This window comes from Lycium ferocissimum, chromosome 10 (assembly GCF_029784015.1).
Source record: "Lycium ferocissimum isolate CSIRO_LF1 chromosome 10, AGI_CSIRO_Lferr_CH_V1, whole genome shotgun sequence".
Classification (NCBI taxonomy): Eukaryota; Viridiplantae; Streptophyta; class Magnoliopsida; order Solanales; family Solanaceae; genus Lycium; species Lycium ferocissimum.
The window spans coordinates 41,722,600-41,744,199 of record NC_081351.1 but is presented as its reverse complement, the minus strand read 5'-3'; the positions used below and the strand labels follow the sequence as shown (position 1 = coordinate 41,744,199).

General features: G+C 35.9%; 1 protein-coding gene across 1 annotated transcript; it reads left to right on the top strand.

Moving 5' to 3' along the window:
- Positions 1-2,100: 2,100 nt before the first annotated feature.
- LOC132033904 (exocyst complex component SEC5A-like) lies at positions 2,101-20,943 on the top strand. Its single transcript, XM_059424051.1, has 21 exons — positions 2,101-2,682; positions 3,831-3,982; positions 4,071-4,165; positions 5,239-5,433; positions 5,525-5,652; positions 5,777-5,935; positions 7,928-8,032; positions 8,622-8,696; positions 11,859-11,996; positions 12,083-12,274; positions 12,606-12,749; positions 13,947-14,073; positions 14,146-14,356; positions 17,388-17,503; positions 17,584-17,815; positions 18,176-18,269; positions 19,260-19,337; positions 19,412-19,468; positions 19,620-19,769; positions 20,135-20,350; positions 20,496-20,943. The coding sequence occupies exons 1-21, from the start codon at positions 2,263-2,265 to the stop codon at positions 20,715-20,717; spliced, it is 3,306 nt and encodes a 1,101-aa protein (XP_059280034.1). The 5' UTR covers positions 2,101-2,262; the 3' UTR covers positions 20,718-20,943.
- The last annotated feature ends 657 nt before the right edge of the window (positions 20,944-21,600 follow it).

Below are 21,600 nucleotides of genomic sequence, written 5' to 3'. Positions count from 1 at the left end.
AATGTCTAGACCACCAAAGACTTCACTTATGTGGTGCATAATCATGAAGCTTATGAAAACAGGAACAACCAAATACAAATTATGATTATACATGATTGGCTTGCCAGATATCTGTTGGAAATTAACTTTTTTCCAACAATTAAAATTTAGTTTAAAAGTCACATTTACTAAAAGATTGATCGTAATGTTTAGTAAAATAAAATTCAATGAGGATTTGGTTCATCCGACACGTACACGTCACGGGCATCCCGCCTTTTTATGTTCTATAGACTTGTATGTAGTTATTGAGAGTGAAGTTATTCTACATAATCAGTGGCGGAGCCACACTATGCCGAGGGTGTTCATCCGAACCCCCTCGGTGGAAAAAAAACACTGTTTTTACAAGGTTAAAATTATTTTTTATGTATATATAGTAGATGTTGAACCCCCTTAGGCTTCTTCATATGTTTACTTTTTTATATTTTGAACCCCTCAGCGAAAAATCTGGCTCCGCCACTGTACATAATATAAATATTCCACCCAAAGTTTGCGCCTCAATCCAAATTTGAGATGGAAGAGAAGGCTGAAAAAGTGAAGACCAAACCATAATTAGAATATTGTGGGGGATTGTTCGGCTTTGCTATTTTGCTAGTGAGCATGTGGACATGAAATTTGAAGGCAGATACCAATTGAACTTAAAGACTGAAAAATGATATATTTTGTATCTTAACCTCATTGTAGTGATCTAATTATGGCGGAAAATCTGACTTAAAACATACTTTTTTTTATTATGGGAAGGGGATTACGGGATTCAGAGGCGGATGAAGCACTATAATTTGGGGTTGAACCCAAACTTTCGATGCGGGATATAAATTTATGTGTAAAAATTTATTAAAATTACAATAAATAGTAGACATGAATCCATAATTTTAAAAATACAGTGGTTTAGTGCTAAAAATTTAAGATGTTGAACCTCTAGAATTTAAATCCTAGATCCGCTTCTGATAGAATTCAAACTCTCATCAAGGTGAAAGTTTAGTTACCAACGGAGCTACTAAGATCCCTACAGTTAAACATACAAATTACCATTTCTGAACATAAAAAAATTATGCTTTGCGTTGAATTAAGAATATTCATGAAAGACAAGTGGAGTTTCTCAGGTACTAAGCACCTTCCACCTCCAACCCTAAAGGCAGAGGTGGATCTAAGATTTAAATTTTATGGGTTAAATGTTAAATTTTTTAGCATTGACACATTATATTTTTAAAATAATGAGTTCATATCTACTATTTATTACAATTTTAATAAATTTTTACACATAAATTTATCTTTCGTGCCAAAAGTTAGGGGTTGAACCCCAGCCGACAAGGTTGGATTAGCCTCTGCCTAAAAATTATAGGTTCGAGTCACCAAAGGAGCAAAAAAGTGGAAGCTCCCATGGAGGGTCAAAAAAAATATCCATAAAAATTGGTAAAATCATTTTGAAATATAATGTGAATGTAAAAGGGAATTGGAGAGGTTCAGATATGAAATATCATCACACGGAATATTCAAAGGGAAGACTAAATAAGATATTGATTCCATGAACGGTAATTTGGTCAGAGACTAATAAATGAGCTGTTGCTTTGTGGTCTTTGTATCATGTAAAGTAAGTAGTACTTTAGTTTGGGCAAAAAACTGGTATTGTTATTTTTTCAAAGATTTTTAAATAAAATTTCAGAATGTATATGCAATTAAAAGTTTAACATGCGATATACACGCGAGGCATGTGCTTGAAACTTGTAAAACAATAGACTTCAGATACTTTTAAACTAAATGAAATTTATTTACTCTAAATAATCTTTGACAAAATAAACTTTTAGGAGAGACGTTCGTTATACTATCACCAAAATAAAAATATTCCTAAATCCTAAACTAGAAGAGAAAAGATGAGAGACATTATTGATTACCAAGTATAGCAATTTCACCCGTAGATGAATGAGCCGAATTTTCGAAAATATGACGTGGCAATCAAAGAAACAAAGTTGTAAAAGTTCCAACAATATTACTAAAACACACGATTCTCTATCCTTATACCCTCCTTCTTCCGGTCTTCCCCACTTCCCCTGTACATTTCACTCTTGTATTAATCACCAACCAAAAGAAAATAAACTAATCATCACAATCACAATCCCCACAGATCCCAAAAATATCAACAAATTTCCCATTTAATTTTCCCCTAGAATAGTAGTAGTTTAATTAATAATCTTCAAAACTATAAATAAATAAATATAAATCTCCAAAATGTCAATAAGCGAGAGTGAGGACGAAGACGAACTCTTACAGATCGCATTACAGGAACAGTCACAACGCAACATCAATTACTCTAAACCGGTTCAACAACCTTCTAAACCGGTTCGCAACTTCGTTCAACCGCCTTCACAGCCGAACTTGAAAACCGGTAGCAGTGCTAGAAAAAACCCTAGTATTGCCGGTGCGATGCAGAAGAGTAGTAATAATAAGCAAAAGAAATCTGTTGAAGATGATGATGACTCGGAAATCGAGATGTTGAGTATATCATCTGGTGATGAGGATTCTTCGTCAAAGGATAATCGAAGCGGGTTCGGGTCGAGAAATAACCGGGCGGGAGGTAGAGTTGAGGATGATGGTGGATTGTGGGATGGTGGTGAACCTGATTCCTGGAAACGTGTTGATGAATCTGAGGTAACACTATTAGTACTAGTAATACTATCTGCTTCTATATATATGCAGCTCTAATTGTTGTTACTGATGGTTGATGTAGTAGTAGCTGCTTCTATATATGTGGATTCATTGTTACTGATGGTTGATAGTATATGTTGAGCATGTCCTCCTAGATTTCCTGAAGATATTGCCAGGGTATTTTCAGTACTGACTACTCTTGATGCTTCGTTAACAATTAACATATCAACTGGTAAAAAGGTGCATACTTTAGTGCATTAGTGCTTGCACTGAAGCATTGCCTAAGCGACGCAAAGGCCTAACTTATTAGTAACTCTGTTTTAACAGCTTGTTTGGGTGGTTGTTACATATTGTTTCATAACGTATCATATTGCATAGTATAGTATTGTATTGTTTTGATAAATATAAGGTTTGGATAGATTACGTCGTTTTCTGTCGTTACATAATGCCGCATATTAGTGATTTGAAGAATAAACTTACCATATAATAGAAGAAAAATAGGGTATGGATTAAAGTTATTATACAAAATGTCGGGTGAAAGATAAAATAAGATTATTAAATAATAATCAAAGGCAAAATGAGAAAAAAAAATAAAATGAAGTGATGATAAGACCACACCAAATTGGTCGTTACATAAAATGAGACTTTTTGTCGTTACATAACTATGGATTGGAAGATATGATACAAAAAATTTAAGTAACAACATTGTTTTTGTTAAATAACAATACGATACTATGCAATATCTAACAATCATCTAAACAAACAATCAAAAAGATTGCTTCAATGGATAACCTATTTGTACATGTCTGTTGCACTACAGTTGCTTACCAAATATAGTGATGTTCCTTTTACATGTCTGTTTTCTCTATTATTGCCCGCTTTGCTTCCGAATAATGCTAGGAATTCACATATACTTGGATTGTTCATATAGGGGAATTAGTCTTTGTTCTTCTGGTCTTGTCATATCAATATGCAGCTCTATGTAAAATTACTTAACTTAATGAAACATAATCATAAGGAGCTATGCGTATTTTATTTTATTGGTTAATTTGTTATAAATCAGAGGCTGTAGTGGTATTTCCCTTTCTGCATGTTAATTGATTATTAAACATGCTTTAAATAAAGAGATTCATATATTGAAAATCTTGCAGCTAAGACGCAGGGTCCGTGAGATGAGGGAGGCAAGAGTGGTTGCAACCATTCAAAAGCCTGAGCAGGAGAAGACAGCAGTGCCAAAAAAGGCTCTTAATAATTTGCAGTCTTTTCCTCGTGGCATGGAATGCGTCGATCCTCTAAAATTGGGGTACTTATGCTCTTGCTTAAAATCTGGCTTCGCAGACTGGTTTCTCTTGATGCTTGTGCTAATTGGGATGCTGTTTTCTTATTGACAGGATAGTTGACAACAGAACATTAAGATTAATCAGTGAGAACTTATCAAGTTCCCCATCCATAGGCGACAGAGATCATTTAGATCCCAAAGTTCGTGGTATTTACTTCTGTCACCAATTTATTAGGCTGCCTTGTTTCTCCTTGTTCATTATTTTCCTCGGACCATATTTGTGTCAGACCTACCTGGGAAAAGGGGAGAAAGAATTTTGGTGAGCCCCTTCAAAGTCATTGCTGTTAAGTGTAGGTGTAGATGCGGTGGTAAATATGAAGATTGACCACTTAGACAAGCTTAAAGAGTAAATGGTGACTGCAGCATTGGGCTTTTTCCTACTAATGAGTATAATATGCGGCCTTAGTTGCTTGACGCACTGATGTATAAATTTGTTTTGGACATTGCTCAAAATTGGCCTTCTCTGTTTTGGTATTTACTAAAGAAAGGGTCCATAATGTAACGTTAAGTTTATCAGTTACCTAATTCTCACATGGTAACTTTTCGAGAATAACATTTGTAATGGTACATGGGGAACCTACCATCACTATAAGGCTAATTGTAGGATGTTTTGAAAAGAGTTATCAGGTTGCGACTCGTTTTTTATTTTATAGTTTATAGTGATAAACTTTCACTCTAAGTAGCCGATAGATGATGGGGTCTGGTTGTGTCCACGGGAAAGTGCAGACATAAATTAGTGCAATATGTTTATCGGGAAAAGAAGAATGTGTAGTATATTTTTCTCTCTACTCTTTTTTTTTTTTTTTTTTTTTTTAATCACCGAGAGAACCCCCCCCCCCCCCGGGAAACAAACACCTGATGGGCTGTCTAATTAAACACCACTTTGAAAGAGCGTTAAAACTCAATCTATTGGAAAGATAACCGAGAAATCCCCGACAGGTGGTGCAGGGTTCAAAACTCAGTGGATGATGGGCCCGTCCCTTTACCCTTGATTAAATACTAGGCTTTTGTCTATGGTGGGGTTCAAACCTGTGATGTACGTCTAACCCACACATAGCGCGCTGTGCTCTTAGCCTCTTACCACTAGATCAAAGCCCCGGGGGCATATATTTGTCTCTACTCTTATTGGTTATATTTAATGGAATGTTCAGTCTGTGTCACCTATTCCTTTCCTATTTTTCTGCACCAGTTTTCTGACAAGTTTGTGTCTAATCTTGCAGAGAGGTTGAATTACTTCTCTGAGAAATTTGACCCGAAGTTGTTTCTCTCTCGAATTCACCAAGACACTAGCGCATCAGAGTTAGAATCAGGTGCTCTTGCTGTGAAGACTGATCTTAAAGGACGTACCCTGCAGAAAAAACAGTTGGTTAAAGAAAATTTTGATTGCTTTGTATCCTGCAAAACAACAATTGATGGTGAGCTACGTGTTTGGTAGGACATGCTATTTTGGTGTTACCTTCATTTATGATAGGAAGTTTTAGTTTGCCGGCAATGTTTTTGTTGTAGATATTGAATCAAAGTTAAGACGGATTGAGGAAGACCCTGAAGGTTCTGGAACCTCTCACTTATTTAATTGTGTCGAAGGAGTCAGTTCAATTGCTAATCGTGCTTTTGGGCCGCTATTTGAAAGACAAGTAGGTAGAGTGCAGTTCTTTATATTTTATGAATACTTGTATCAAAATTTGAATCTGTGAGTTTGGTTCTTTACTTTTATTGTTTTCTTTTTAAAACTTCTGTGAGTGTAACATTACTGTGTAGGCTCAAGCTGAGAAGATAAGATCTGTTCAAGGAATGCTGCAGAGGTTCCGAACATTATTTAACTTGCCCAGCACGATTCGTCATAGCATTAGTACTGGTGAATATGATCTGGCAGTCAGGGAGTACAGGAAAGCAAAGTCAATCGTTCTTCCTTCTCATGTACGGATTATCTAGTTAATGCTGTAAATTTAACATATGCTTTGTGTTGTATGCATTACCCTCCACATGAGAATGGTATGTAGAGTTTAATGTGTTTATTTGTACGCATGTCTCTCTGTGTTAGCCTTTATATTTCCTGGACTTGTGAGTTGGTTTAGGGCCTGTTTGGAAAGCCACCCAAGTAATTGGAATTGGGTGTAATTATACAGTTTGACCTGTTTGTTTGACCAAATAATTACACAGTTAGGTGGGAATTTAGTGTAATTGAGAGGATGTAATTACACTCTTCAATTCTCGTGGGGGTTGAGAATTGGGTGTAATTACACCTTGTAATTACAGCGTTACTTTTTAGTTTGTTTCTTTTTTGTTTATTTTAATTTCTTTTTATTTTTAATTTATTTTGATTTTAAATTTATTTATTATTTCTATATTTTAATTTCTTTTTTATTTTTTACTTTTTAATTATTTTTATTTTTTAAAATATATTTTTCTTTTGATATTATTTATTTTTCATTTCCTTTTTTTCTCATTCCCAACCTTTACTTCTTGTGGTTTCATATAATTGCTCATATTTTTTAATTTTTTATTTTATTCATTTAGCATAACCGTGTTATTATTCTAATTTTTGAAACTATACCTCTTAATGTTGGAAAGAATGAGTTATTGACAAACTTGGCATATAACGAGTGACGTTATTAAAGTAGAATTTTGTTGTCAATGAGGTTATAGACTTATATTTTCCCTTTCGTTTGAATTATTTACTTAAGTTACGTTGGAACTTACTTATGTAATGTTGGAATTTGATATAAGAGTATTATGTTAAATTTTTTCTTTTGGATTTTGAATTTAGGTTATATTTTCAATTTTAAGTTATTTGCTTTGACATTGCATTTTGTTTAATTTTTCACTTACATTTGATGGATTTTTTGTGCCAAACATTTGAATAATGTTATGGCATTATATTTATATTTTTTTGTCAAATATCCAATCCATGATGTTCTCACAAAAAAAGTCTTCTTTTAAGTTTTATAATTAATTAAAATTAAATATTATTAATTTGAAAACTATATATCAATTATTTTTTACAATATTAGTTACAAATATATGATTATTAATTAATATATTTTCAAGAAACAATGTGTTATTAAATAACTAATTTAATATCATTTATAAAGGAATTTTTTTAAAAATATTTTATAATTAAAAATTTTATTTTTAAATTAAACTAACTGTGTAATTACACTTGTGCAACCAAACACCACGCTTGTAATTATACTGTAATTACATTATGACAAACAAACAGGTCGTTGTAATTACACTACTGTGTAATTGCTAGGTTGTGTAATTACTACCGTAGTAATTACACCAATTCCAATTACCAGGTGGCTTTCCAAACAGGCCCTTAATTGTCGTTGTACTTTGGGCTACCAGTAATTGATTAAGCTCGGATCCTATCATATATTGTGGTTTGGGAATGCTTTGCAGAAGCTTCTTGTATTTATGCAATAGAGATTTTGCTTTTTTCCTAATGACTTATTTAATGTAGAGGTGCGATGGCATCCTTGATGCCTTATTAATGACACCTTATATTTAATTATTAGGAAAAGTATTTTAGGTGCTTTTTCTTGAGCTGAGGGTCTATCGGAAACAGCCTCTCTACCTTCACAAGGTAGGGCTAAGGCTGCGTGCGCACCACCCTCCCCAGATCCTACTGTGGGATCACATTGGGTATGTTTGTTGTTGTTGTTGTTGATTTTAGGTGCTTTAGACATCCTCTGCTTATGACTGTGTTCTGATTAGTCAAGCTGATTAAAACTGACAGCGTTCCACGCTTTCATGGCGTAGTTTTGATTTAATTGTAGTCATGTGCCATTTGACATAGTGATATGCTCCATGACATGTTTGGGTCAATAATTGACTGATGCTTGACCTTTTTTGGTTAGTTTCTGACCTGAATTGAGTACTTGTTTGCATTTCTTTGTCTTTCTTCAGGTTGGAATTTTGAAGCGTGTACTTGAGGAGGTTGAAAGAGTTATGCAAGAGTTTAAAGGCAAGCTTTACAAGTCTATGGAAGATCCTCAGATTGATCTTACAAATGTAAGTTATAGTTACCAACATTAAAAAGTCAAAAGGATTATGACCTGTGCGTGAGTGGGAGATTACTGTAGACTGTGTGGTTCTCTAAAAGTCCACCAGGACTGCTCTTTAATGCTGTATACACTTGGATTGTTGAAAGGCTAAAGATCTCAAAACTCTTCTCCTGCTATACTTGAAAATGTGAAATTGTATCCTGAGCTTTCAATATGTAGATTTGGGAATAGTCCTTGGACCTTTCAACTGGCTTTGCTTCCCCTCCTCTTTCTATCAGATATCCACTTCTGTTTTGGTAACCAGTCAGTATTGAAGCCGTTCTATTTGACTACTTATCTCATATCCATTTGGGCTACCTATTTTTGGGATAAATGGAGATCACATATTAATAAATGGGATGATATGTTCTGCATAACTGCCGCATACGAGTTTCTTTAAAATATTGTCGTATAAATTCTTCTTGCTGACTATCATTCTGTAAATACTGTAAATACTTCTTACTGACTCACATCATTCTGTATCATTCTGCGCAGAATTTAAAATATTTTCCTATAAATATTTGTTACTCATATTTGACTTTTAATGCTTCATGCAGCTTGAAAATAATGTGAGACTTCTGTTGGAGTTGGAACCCGAATCAGATCCTGTATGGCACTATCTGAATATACAGGTGAGGACTCTAAGGTCCAATCAACTGTTCCTATTTTTGTTCGTAGTTTTTTTTTTTTTAATTAAACATAAAACCTAATGACACTAACAATAGAAAAAAAAGATCGACAAATTGACTTGATACAATACTACTTCATGAGTTTTTTTTTTTTTGAAATTACTTCATGAGTTGTTTTATACCAACCGTCAATTCCACTATGAGTTTATATGTTCCATCCGTTGATTGAACTCTCAGTTTGATGTCTCCTAAACTTCTGATTAAACCTATTATTATGGAAGCGGGCCCCTACTGGTAGTGATACCCCGATCTCATGGATGAAGGCTAACGTTTTCTATTGGAATAGAGGGATGTGCAAATCAATTTGACTTTTCACTTTGCCATCTAGAGATAGTTTGCCCTGAGTTAGGATATGGAGTTGGAAGAGAATGCCAGTATATTAGAGTCCATGTTGATTGATCGAGGATATGAGTTGTCTCTCTAGGTGGTTTTGGACAATTCTTACCTCATAAGCAAATTTTTCGCATTGGACCCCGGGGCTTTAGTCTACTAGTAAGGTCGTAATATTGTGATGTGTGGGTTCGGCAAACGTCACGAGTTCGAATTCTACAGCGGGTAAAAACTTGATATTTAAGTGGAGAAGGGTAAAAGTGTGGGCTCATTATCTACCTAATTTTGATCTGTGTGCCACTAGTCCTCGGGATTTTTCTGATATAAAAAAAAAAAAAAAGCAAGTGTTTTTGATTGAGTTAGGCTGAAGGTCTATTTTCTTAAGATGGTATAAGATCCAAGCCCATCCATGTCCTTGGTTTATACGACGTTTTGTCCTTATGGTATGTAATCCACGTTCCAGATGTCCAATCTTGGTTGTGCAAAATGAGATTGTTAGAATCGCAGAAGGTGCCAACTGCTGCCTTCTTATATGGTCTTAGCTAGCTTGGTGTCTAGTTGGGTCAAGTTTCATTTTCTTTACATGGTATTAGAGTCAGACCTATCCATATTCTTTGTTTGCTCAGTGTTAGGCCTCCATGTTATATTTTCTATGTTCTAGATGTCTAGGCCAATCTGTGAGGGGAGGGGGAGGTGCTAGGATGTCCAATATTGGTTGATGGGATAGGTGGTTGTCCCCAGTCTTGGACAATCCGCACGCAATGAGCTAGCTTTTGGGGTTGCGTTGGGACCAATGCTCATTTTCTTAACCTAACACCCGTCCTTTGCACACTCTAGATGTCTAGGTTCGGGCATGCGAAGGGATAGAATAGGTGGTTATCCCCTTAGATAGCCTTGGAGAATCCTCGCCGCATGAGTTAGCTTTTGGGGTTAGTTAGGGCCAATATCTGTTTTCTTAACCTAACACTCGTCCCCTTGGGCTTAGACATCTGGAGCATGCACAAATATAATACGCAGGGCTAACATTAAGTAAACCAAGAATAAGGATGAGCTTGGCTTTGATACCATGTGAAAAAACATGGACTGAACCTAACTCCACCTGATAAGTTAGTTCAATAGGTGAGCATTGCCAAGACCACATGAGGAGACAATAGCGGATATCCTCGACCAATGTGAGACTTTAACACTCCTCCAAGCCATTGGATATCTGGAGTGTGGACGACATAACATGGGAGCCTAATGTAGGATAAACCAAAAATAATGATGCATTTTGGCTTGATAACATGTTAAGAAAATTAACCTTGAGCCGTACTCAATTTCAAAAGATAACTCATGACGTGAGGATTGCCCAGGACATAAAAGGAGACAACACTACTTTCCCTCAAACAAAGTTGGGCATTATAACAAAACTCATTATTGTAGCGAAATGGAATCTACCACCTATCAGAAACATTGGATTAGTCACAATGTCTTAATAGATCTTAGCCAACTTGTCTTTTCTCATGACTGGTCAGAAGAAAGATCATAGAGAAAATGTCCAAGCCTTAGTGGATAGAGTTGCTTGACACTTGTGCTTGTGGGAGGTAGCACGTACCCCTTGGAATTAATCGAGGCACGCGTAAGCTGGCCCATTCACCACGGTTGTTGGAAAAGGGAAGACCATAGAGAAAAGTTGAAACCTAAAAAGTATGTCTGGATCAGCTAGGAAATGGAGAGATTGGGGAAGAGATTATTAAACATGAGTAAAAGAGAGAGACCTGTTGTTTGAGATAGATCAGTTGCTGTGTTGTGATAAATAGGATTTCCTCAAAATGCTAGAATGAATGAGGAAGAGAAAGGAGGTAACTCCTTTAACTTGTTTTCAATTGTTGACTATATACTCTTTCCGTCCCATTTTATCTTGCAAAATTGGACTTGTTGCAGAGTTTAAGATGCTAATTCTGAAAATATATTGTATTACTCCCTCCGTGTCAATTTATGTTTTAGTTTGCTTGGATATGGAGTTTAAGAAAGACTTTTGAATCTTCTAGACTTTTGAATCTTCTGGTCTTAACTAAAAGATGCGTATAATGTACCAAAATGTTCTTTGAATCTTGTGGTCCTAAACATGTCATGTGAGAAGTTGGAATTAAAGAACTACTAAATATAGACCGTGACGTCCTTTTTGAAATGGAGGGAGTATTGACTATTGAGAGGGGACGAAAATATTAAACCAATGATAAAGAGTTTATTTGACATTACTGTTTAAATTAGAATAGTATACGGAGTTGAGAATTTTAGTTCTTTAAAGTTGTGAAAATTCCTTCTCAAAAAAAAAAAAAAAAAGAAAAGAAAGAAGCTGTATAGAATAATTTTTGTGGGGAATGGAGACGAATATTTTAGAACATCCCCCAAAATGCTGTATAAAGTTGGAAGGAGGGAGTATTAATGTAGTATGCTTGTTATTTTTGTGAATGCTGCAGCGTCACACGTACATTACTTTGATCAGCAGAGAACTTAATTAATTTTAGAAAGATTTTTTTAGGGTTTTTTGAGGGGGAAGGGGGGGGGGGGGTTGCACGTGCATATGTACTATGAGAGAAAAAGATTGGGTTATGATTGCTATATTCCAATAAAAACAGAATACCCATGGTTGGTTGTGAAACCCTCTCTCTTCTGCATATAGGATATTTGGCACTTTGTTTTCCTTAGTGGAGGTAAATGATACGGTAAATACTTCCTTATTTTGTGATGGGAAGTAATTCTGCAATGTCCTCTTTGTTGTCCATTTGACAGAACCACAGAATCCGAGGTTTGCTTGAGAAATGCACTTTGGATCATGAAGCAAGAATGGAAAATTTTCGGACTGAGATGCGTGAAAAAGCTTTATCTGATGCAAAATGGAGGCAAATTCAGCAAGATTTAAACCATCCTGTAAGCTTGACTGCCTGTCGTAAAAATGTTGATAATTAACTGGACTTCAAACTAATGTACTAATTTTTGTCCCAAATGATCATCAGTCAGATGCTGATTACGCTGATTCTCTTGAAAACACATATCTGACGGGTGATTCACAACAAGTGGAATTTACTGGTGAAAAGGTTGATGCTCTCAGAGGAAGTTATATAAGGAGGTTAACTGCTGTAATTATCTATCATGTACCTGCCTTTTGGAGAGTGGCTCTTGCAGTTTTCAGCGGGAAATTCGCCAAGGTAAGGAATGTTTCTACCCAGTATACTTTGTGTAGGCTGGTGCAAAACCAAGGATATAAACAAAACATTTTCTGATAATTTACAAATTCAATGAGGCCAGAGAGCTTTTTTATGTTTTCTGCTTGGTTCAGTCTTTGAAAAAGAAGCAGCTAAATTTGCACCTTGCACTTGTCATTTTTGGGGGTTGTAAATCTATTGTCCTTTACTAAATGCATTGCCCTCATATATGGTGACCATGGTATAAAATATGCAGTCTCATCTGTCAATGTTTGTTATTTATTTCCGTCTGCTAATTGCTTTGATTTAATGGCCCTTTCTTCTGGTTCTGTAGTCTTCTCAAGTATCCTCTGATTCAAATGTGAATGTCTCTGCGAATAAAAGTGAAGAAAAAGTAGGAGATGGGAAGTACGCAAATCATTCTCTTGATGAAGTTGCTGGGATGGTGCGCAGTACTATATCAGCTTATGAATCCAAGGTAAATGTCCAATCTTGATGGTAGGAGAGTAATGTACAGATGGTTATGTTTAGTTCGAGTAGTTGTGGACTTAGTTGTCTTCCATTTATGGTTGTTATAGAAATTGTCTCCATTCCATATTTGTCCTTACCAAAAAAGAAAAGAATTCGACGCTCACTTCCAAGTTTTTGCTTTTCAACTAATGAGGATTGAGCCCTGCTGCATATACTTCTTTGGTTCTATTTATTCTTTTCCGGGGAGGGGTTTTATTCTTTGAAGACAGTAAGATTACGGTGTAAAATCTAATCATGAATACCGCTCCAATTGTACTCCATATTCTTTCTTTCTTTAAATAGTAAAATTACTGTGACAAATCTCTTTATGATTACAATTCTCATTGGACCTGGGACCTATCAATTTGGCTTTCCTTGCGTATGGTAGAAGTGGACAATTTTTTGTTGTAGTCGACCTGTTGTGCTTTGTAATGTGGCCAAGATATGGTCGAATTAGATTGAGACATTAAGTTTAGTTCTCACAGCTGTGTTGAGGGAGAAATTACTCATAGGGTGGATAGGATAGAAAGTTCGACCGGAAGTCTTCCTACTGAAAAGTTGCAAGTAAGAAAATCAAAGAAACACAACGTGATCAATACACCTCTATAGTGCTACACAGTGCGAGCAGTACACCTCTATAGTGTTATAGGCACAAATGCAAGGATAACCACCTGCCGTTCGAGATGTTGTGGATTATTTTCCTGAAAATATCCCTGTTCTCCTCTCTCCTTTTGATAAAACATAAATTAATGTGCAACTCAAAATCCTAATATCATTAATTATTAAAAAGATAGTTGGTTAGATCTAATCAAAAGAACAGAAACTTCTAGGTGAGGAAGCAAATTCTTATCCCCACAGCATGATATCCCTTGAATCCAAACAGGTCCTCAGTCTTACGATGTATGCTTGTATCAACTGCTTAAGCTCTTCTTTTAAGTTCTGTCTTCGTAGCTTCGTACCTTTTTAAGTTTTCACATTCTTTAACATTAGTAGCAAATTGTAGTTAGTCTTTCTGTTATCAATCTCGTTTTGGCATATTCAAGAAAAATATTTGCAACTAGGCTTTGCAATTGATTTCTACGTTTCCGGGGTGAAAGAGTTGTAGTCTCTTATTATTGTGTTGCTTCTTTCCTTATGTATCTGAGTATGGAAATTACACTCACAGGTCCAGAATGCATTTGGGGATCTTGAAGAATCAAATATTCTTGGCCCATACATGAGTGATGCCATAAAGGAGATAACCAAAGCATGTCAAGCTTTTGAAGTGAAAGAATCAGCGCCTTCAATTGCTGGTACTTAAGTTTACGAGTTTCTTAAACTATCGTACGTGAGATGTATCTAAAGATTTTATTCCTTCACAACAGTTGCAGCATTGCGAACACTTCAATGTGAGGTGTCAAAAGTTTACATATTGAGGCTCTGTTCATGGATGCGGTCTACACTTGAAGAGATATCAAAAGATGAATCGTGGGTCCCAGTATCTATTTTACAAAGGAATAGATCTCCATATACCATTTCTTCCCTGCCTTTGGCTTTCCGTTCAATTATCACATCTGCAATGGATCAGATCAATGCGTAAGTTGTAGAGTTTGTTACATGCTGTACATATTTGTACGTAAGATGAGTTTTCAATTAGCCCCCTACATATGGCAGTAAGTTGAACAGCCTCGGTAGCTAGGTTCTTTCTCATTATGTAACATGATTGATACTTTGACATTTATTATTACATTTTTTTAAAAAATTGTTTGACGTTACTCGTCAAAAAATTGGATAATAAGCTTTGACACCAGGAAGTGATTCAGATTAGAGTTGCGAGACTTTAGAATGAGTACGTGACTTAAGCAAGAGTAAGTAAGTGGTAGTTTGCACCTATCTTAGCCTTTGAGCGGCTTTGTAAAACATTACTTGTCTCTCTTGATGAAGGAATTTTTAAACTCTTGTTGCCTTTAGAAGCTATAAGCCCTTAAAACTCACTTAACCAAAGGTCATTTGTGGCTTTGCATGTGAAGTCCAAATTTCTATGCTGAAAATTCTGTCTAGGTTCATTACATTTATATACCACTTTTATTTTATTTAAAAATTTAAATCTTAGCCAAAGGTACCTCTGGCTTACCTTAGGAAGACTGTGCTACAGTTATAATGATTTATAAAACTTACTTTTTTGAATAGAAAGGAAATTTCCGCTAGTTAGAATAGATGTCACAAAGAAGAGTTTAAGCTGAAGATGACTAATTCTACTTTCTCTGGGATCTCTCGAGGAGATAGAGATGCGGCCATATAGAGGTTGCAACCCAGCCGAGCTCAGTAACGTGGGCTTTTAATCCAAGTGGAGGCAAAAATTATGGACTTAGCCACATGCTATCATAGAGGACTGTGTGTTAGTCTATCTTGACAGAGCGGACTCTACTACGTTGTAGCTGCTGGCCCAACCTGATATAATACCATGTTCGCTAAGTCCATCTATTTTTTTTCTTCATCGAAAAAGAAAAAAAAGAAAAAAGAGAAAGAAGGAAAGAAAGAAAGAAAGAAAGAAGAGGTTGCAACCCGCTTATTATGTACTAAATTGAAGGAGGTTTTAGAATTTACTGGTTCTACACTGTCCCAGTACACCATTCACTGGCTAGTTGCGACAAGGTGCTATTTCCTTGAACCTTATGTTTCCAGCTATGACCAAGTCTTGGAGTTTTTAGTAGCTAAAAAGCTCATCAAATGAGTGTGAGAGAACAAAATATTCCTTAAAATATTCTTGCAAAACAATTACATTAACATATTTCAGAATTACATTGTTAGTTAAGCTGATGTACCAAGGCCTTGATTTTTCTAGGTCTTCTCAAATGTGATGGTAATTAAATTCTCTGTATATCCCTTAATTTAAGTGGAACATTTGCTTAATAGAAGAGGCTAAGGGAAATTTCTGAAATATGTTGAGGAATGAGGAAGGGGATACGAATTTGCGAGTAACACAATATACCTGAATAACAAAGTATTGTATAAGGAGAAACGAAAAGGATTGTATATGTGTTCATGTTAGCTATTACTCAAATTCTGGCGAGGATGGATGTTGCAAGAAAAGGAGTCACCTACTGAAATGTGAAAAAGCTAAGATGGAAGCATCTGAAGGCACAAAATCGCGGGAGATGGATATTGCTAATCCTTTAGAATAGAGTTGAGGTGTGATTGCCTGCTCTTAATGATAGAAAGATCGAATACAGATGGATGAGCCTGTGATCATGAGGTCTAAAAAAGCATCCCGAGGCCCTAAGAGTCCTTCCCTTTTAGGAAGAATGCAATCTCTTAAGAAGAGGTTGATTCTTCCAACACCTCCAATCTATCTCCTCAAGAGAGTTATGTATGATTTAATCTAATTCTGACTCTCTTGGAGTTTTGTGAATCACCAGCTGAACTAGTGTTTATCTTCAACAAAGTCAGAACATTCTAGTAAGTATTGCCATCATACTGTTTCTTTTGTTGTTGTTGGAGGGACATGAAGTCCAATGTCTGTTAGGACAGGTGGAACCTTACATTTTTAGCTTTAGGTATTGACTATTGACTCATTTTAGTTTGTCTGGGATGTGGATATCCTTATGTGGGTGAATGTCTCATCCATTTCAGACCTTTATCCCCCAAAAGAAAAGAAAAGAAAAGAAAAGGCATAATCATTTCTGGTATTTGAATAAGTGGGTAAATGGTAATACACTTTACTGAGAACCATACTAATATATTTTGCCTGAATCTTGTGCATTTGGTGGTCCTTTTTTTCCGGTTGTGGACCCCTTCGAAGAGGTTCTAAGATCATGCCTAATACCATATCCTGCTAGAAAAGCATCTTGTTTTCAGTACATATGGATGGCACAGCTTTGACATTTTTCCTATTTTTTCCTTAGTTAACCTGCATGGGGAGCTTGTATGTCCCACCACATTTCCTGTTTCAGTCTGGACCTGTTTTTGGTAAGTATAGAAGGTAGCAGCACTATATGATAAGGAGGTGCAAAGATGTAAGGGAGCTACGCTTCCTTAATTACACAAGGAGTCAATGAGCAGTCCAAGAAAGTATCCCTGTCATTTTCTTTCAAAGTGTCTGGACATTGGAGGACGGAGTTTGGAACTTTCTGCTTTTTTGCTGTCTACCTCTAGAATTGATTGTGTGCATAGCATAAAAAACAATATCAAATGGAAAATAATATACGGATTTTGTGTTTCCTCAGTGTCTAACAGTCATATCTATGTTCATGCCATGTAAGGGTCCCTTTATCTCATTTGAGTTGTACCTTACCTTACCAATAGATAATCGTAACATGTTTTATATTACCATTGAAAAAAAAAGAAAAGAAAAGAAAAGATAATCATAACATGAAATGCTTATTGACGTCAATTGCCTTTCACTTCAAGCACATCTCCTCCCTATTGGTTAAAAGTTTCAAGGAAACCTATCAAAAGGTCGAATAATTCTTTTAAGCTAAGTTGAACTCTTCTTGTCCTAAGCCGTGTTGACAGTGTATTTTAGGCTGTCAGAGAATAAGTCTGCTATTTTTGGCGAGGGTTTCAGTGTGTTCAACTTTTGTTCAGTTCTTTCATTTTTCATTAGCTGTCCTTTTATCATTTTCAGAATGATTGAGTCTTTGCGGAATGAGGCCATGAAGTCAGAAGAATTATTCTTGCAGCTTCAAGGAATCCAGGAATCTGTTAGACTAGCCTTCTTGAATTGTTTGCTGAATTTTGCTGGTAAGTATGAAATTTATACCTTAGCATCTTAGTAGCTGAAAGACTTTGGAGTGATACAAATTGTTTACCCTGATAATTAGGTCATCTGGAGCAAATTGGAGGTCAGCTTAACCTGAATAAGTCGAACAGAGAAAGTCCGTACTTTCAAAATGGATATCTTGAACTAGAAGAAAAATCATCTGAACCCCTGCCAGGAAGTATTGTTGATCCGCATCTACAGCTGCTGATGGTTCTAAGTAATATTGGATATTGTAAAGATGAGCTTGCTCGTGAATTGTACTGCAAATACAAACAAATTTGGCTGCAGTCTAGGTACATAATTACTCTCTTCTCTTTAGCGTTCACATTAAGTGAAAAGCACTTCAACGGTTTCTTGCTCCAAAATATGTTAGAAATTTGGAAAATCCAGCAAGTAAGCTGGATAGATTTAAGGAATCTATTTTGTTATATTAACATCACACAGAATGAGATTCAAGGTGAGTTGCGTAAAAGTGTTGGTTACTGGGCATTACTAGTTTGCACTTTTTGCATAAAATTCTTGTTCTTATATCAAAAACGAAAAATGTAAAGACTATATTGACCATTTCCTAGGCCGCCTTCCCTTGATTAGACAACTTTTGTTTGACTGCCAAATATTGGTTTAACATCATGTCATTATTATACCTAATTTAGGGGAAAGGATGAAGAGGACAGTGATATCCGAGATTTGATTATGTCTTTTGCTGGGCTTGAAGAGAAGGTCCTTGAACAGTACACTTTTGCAAAGGTATGACTAAGTTCAGGTCTCTTATGTGTCAAGAACTGTTACTTTGTGTGAGATCCATCAATCTGGTTGTATTGTTTCCATTCTCCACCTATCATATAGACATCTCATGCCTACCGTTTTCGTAAAACTGTTATACCAACTTTTACCTGGAAAAATCTGAAGAGAAACGAAACTTTGTGTAGAGAAATTGAGGCACGTCTTTGGAGATTCTTGAATGAGTAATATTTGCACAATACATGTTGCAAAATGCACATATTATCAGTTATACAGTAATAAGCATTGTTCTTTCATATAAATAGCTTGTTCGCGTGCCTTCTCAGAATCAAAAGGTTTATTGTCCAAATTTTCTTCTACAGCAGTTCCAATCCCATTTCAATAGTATTCCTCATTTTAATTATCAAAGTGTTTTTTCAAAAAAGAAATGTCCTCTTTTTCTGATAAGGTTAAGAATGGTTATAAGATGTTTACCTTTTGTTCTGCGGACTCTTTTGTAATAGGGAGCACACGTGTACTGACATGTGTAGAAATTGGCTAAACTTTGTTAAAAACCGATTTTGTTGTATTATCCTATTATGGTATATCTTGAATATGGGTTTTCCCCTACTTGTCCTTGATAAAAAAATTTAGTAATTAAAAATTTACCAGTTTCAAAAAAAATTTAGTAATTAAAAAAAAAAAAAAAAAAAAAAAGAAAAGGGAACAACTCTGGTGTCATTAAGGGACATACCAATGACCAAATAGCCAATAAGTTGCTATTAACCCCCACCCATACCCATTTAATTATATATAATTGGGAGACAGGTAGTTAGATGATATATAAGTTGCTCCCTCATGGGGGTGGTAAATATGTCCTCAAAAAAAGAGGAAGATGCAACATTTATGCCTTGCGCTTGATATTTATTGTACATTCTTTATTGATTGAACTGAAGGATACTGATATTTCTTAAATAAAGGTTCCATAATTTCTATTTTTTGGCGTATATTCGTCAGACAAATTTGATTAGAGAAGCGGCTATAAACTATTTCTTGGATGGTGGTGTACAATGGGGTGCTGCGCCAGCAGTTAAGGTGAGAAAAGACGCTTCCCATGAACTTAGTGTGTTTTAACCTTTGAATGTTAAATGACCGTCTATGTCTTGCAGGGTGTGCGAGATGCTGCTGTGGAATTGATACACACTCTAGTAGCTGTACACGCGGAGGTAGCATTTCCTGAATGTCTTATGGGCATATTGTTGCTTTAGAACTATATTTCTGTACCTTTTAAGAATGTAGTTTCTTGGTGAACTGGTTAATCCTTAATTTTCCTTATTACTTGGGTATTCTTTGTAATACTGATTTTTCTCTTCACAGGTTTTCGCTGGTTGTAAGCCTCTACTGGACAGGACGCTTGGTATTCTTGTTGAAGGCCTAATAGACACTTTCCTAAGTCTTTTCCATGAAAATCTAGACAAGAATCTTAGAGCATTAGATGCAAATGGCTTTTGCCAACTTATGCTTGAGGTGAATTGGCAGTCTACTGAGTCTTATAAAGTGTATAATGAAAACTAATAACAACATACTAAGGCCAAAAATGGACACTGTACTTTTGCGATGTTCAGTTAACTTGCACTTCTAGGACACACTTTTGTGCTGTCAGATGACTTCTGCTATAATAGTTAAAATACAAGTTGGTGCTTTGCATTTACTTTTTGAGGGCTTTTGGTTGCTTTAGGTTCTATTTTATTTGGCCAACAGGTTTTAAAACAAGTAGGTAGATTTTGATTTCATGTTCACACTTATTTCTGTACAATTTTTGCAGCATTCAGTAGTGAGCCAAAAGTTGAATCTGGAATTTTTTCTGATTCTTTGTGGGGTTAAATGTGCAGCTGGATTACTTCGAGACCATATTGAATCCGTATTTTACACATGAAGCAAGGGAGTCACTGAAAACATTACAAGGGGTGCTCTTAGAGAAAGCAACGGAGTGTGTTGCTGAGTCTAATGAGACTCCAACTCACAGCCGCCGGCCAACACGTGGAAGTGATGATGCATTTGTGGATGACCGGCATCAAGGGCTGACTGTATCACCAGATGACCTGATTGTGAGTAAAACTTGCCCTCTATCCACCCTGCAATTTTACTGCTTTGACTGGCTGCCTTCCACCAAATTGTCTAGTTTAGACAGTGTCATTGAGACGTTTCTCTCCACCTTTCTTACTTGCATTCCAATTGTATCTTACTTTTCAGGTGCTTGCTCAGCAGTATAGTTCTGAGCTACTTCAATCTGAACTTGAGAGGACTAGACTCAATACAGCATGCTTTGTGGAATCAATTCCCCTGGATTCTGTTCCAGAATCAGCAAAGGCAGCACATGCCTCTTTTAGAGGACCTCTGGATTCTCCTAGTAGAAATTTTAGGGGATCACAACATGTTGGTTCCCCGAGTTTCTCCAGGCCAAGACGTAGATAAGTTAATTTCTTTTCCGTGAGATATTTTCTTTGTAATGCTTGTGCAGTAGTTGTATTTTAGCAGTTCATACATTCTTTTGTTAGAAGAGATCATTTTTGCTGATAATGAGACCATCACCAACCTCGTTTGAAATTCATTCATGTATGTAGAAAGAAATGAAGTTGTTTTTCATCAGAACAGTTTCAAGGATTTTATGCAATTTTCATCACATATTGTTGACTGAAAATTTATATGTTGCATTTGGTCATAATATTCCACTTTCGATCCCATACCATATATATGTCTGAAGGGTATACAATGGGGAGAGATTTTATATGGGCATAATACATGGATAGACACCTTAACTTAGGACTCAGCTGGCAACTAAACACTGGAACTTTGAGAATGCACAGCTAGACAACTCAATTCATCTCCACTGTGTCTATGCATGTATCATATAGCTGCCTTTTATTCATCACCTTTTATAGCTGCAAACAACCAATTTTTCCGTTTGGTCTGACCACACCAATGGGTATTTGTATCCTGCTAGTTTGCTCAATTCGTTGTTAAGAGTCTCCTGTTTCTTAGCTGGCTGTCATCTGGGATCAGTGTGCTAGACTATTGATTAGGATAAGAAGTGACCTTGGGGATGGATAAAAAATGGATAAAATGTGAGGTAAAAGAACGTGGGAACTGCTGATCGGCATTGGGAATTCATTCATGTGGTGTGGCGTTTGTTTCAAAGAAGAAATTCTGCGAAATAGTTCTTCGATTTTTTCCAACTTTTCAGGGATTGTTTTTCAATCTAACATGAAAAAGGATTTGGGACTTTTGCGAGTTCATTTGTGTGGTGTTTGCTGAATCCTTGAAATAGTGGTCGACTAGATATTCTAATCGTTGATGG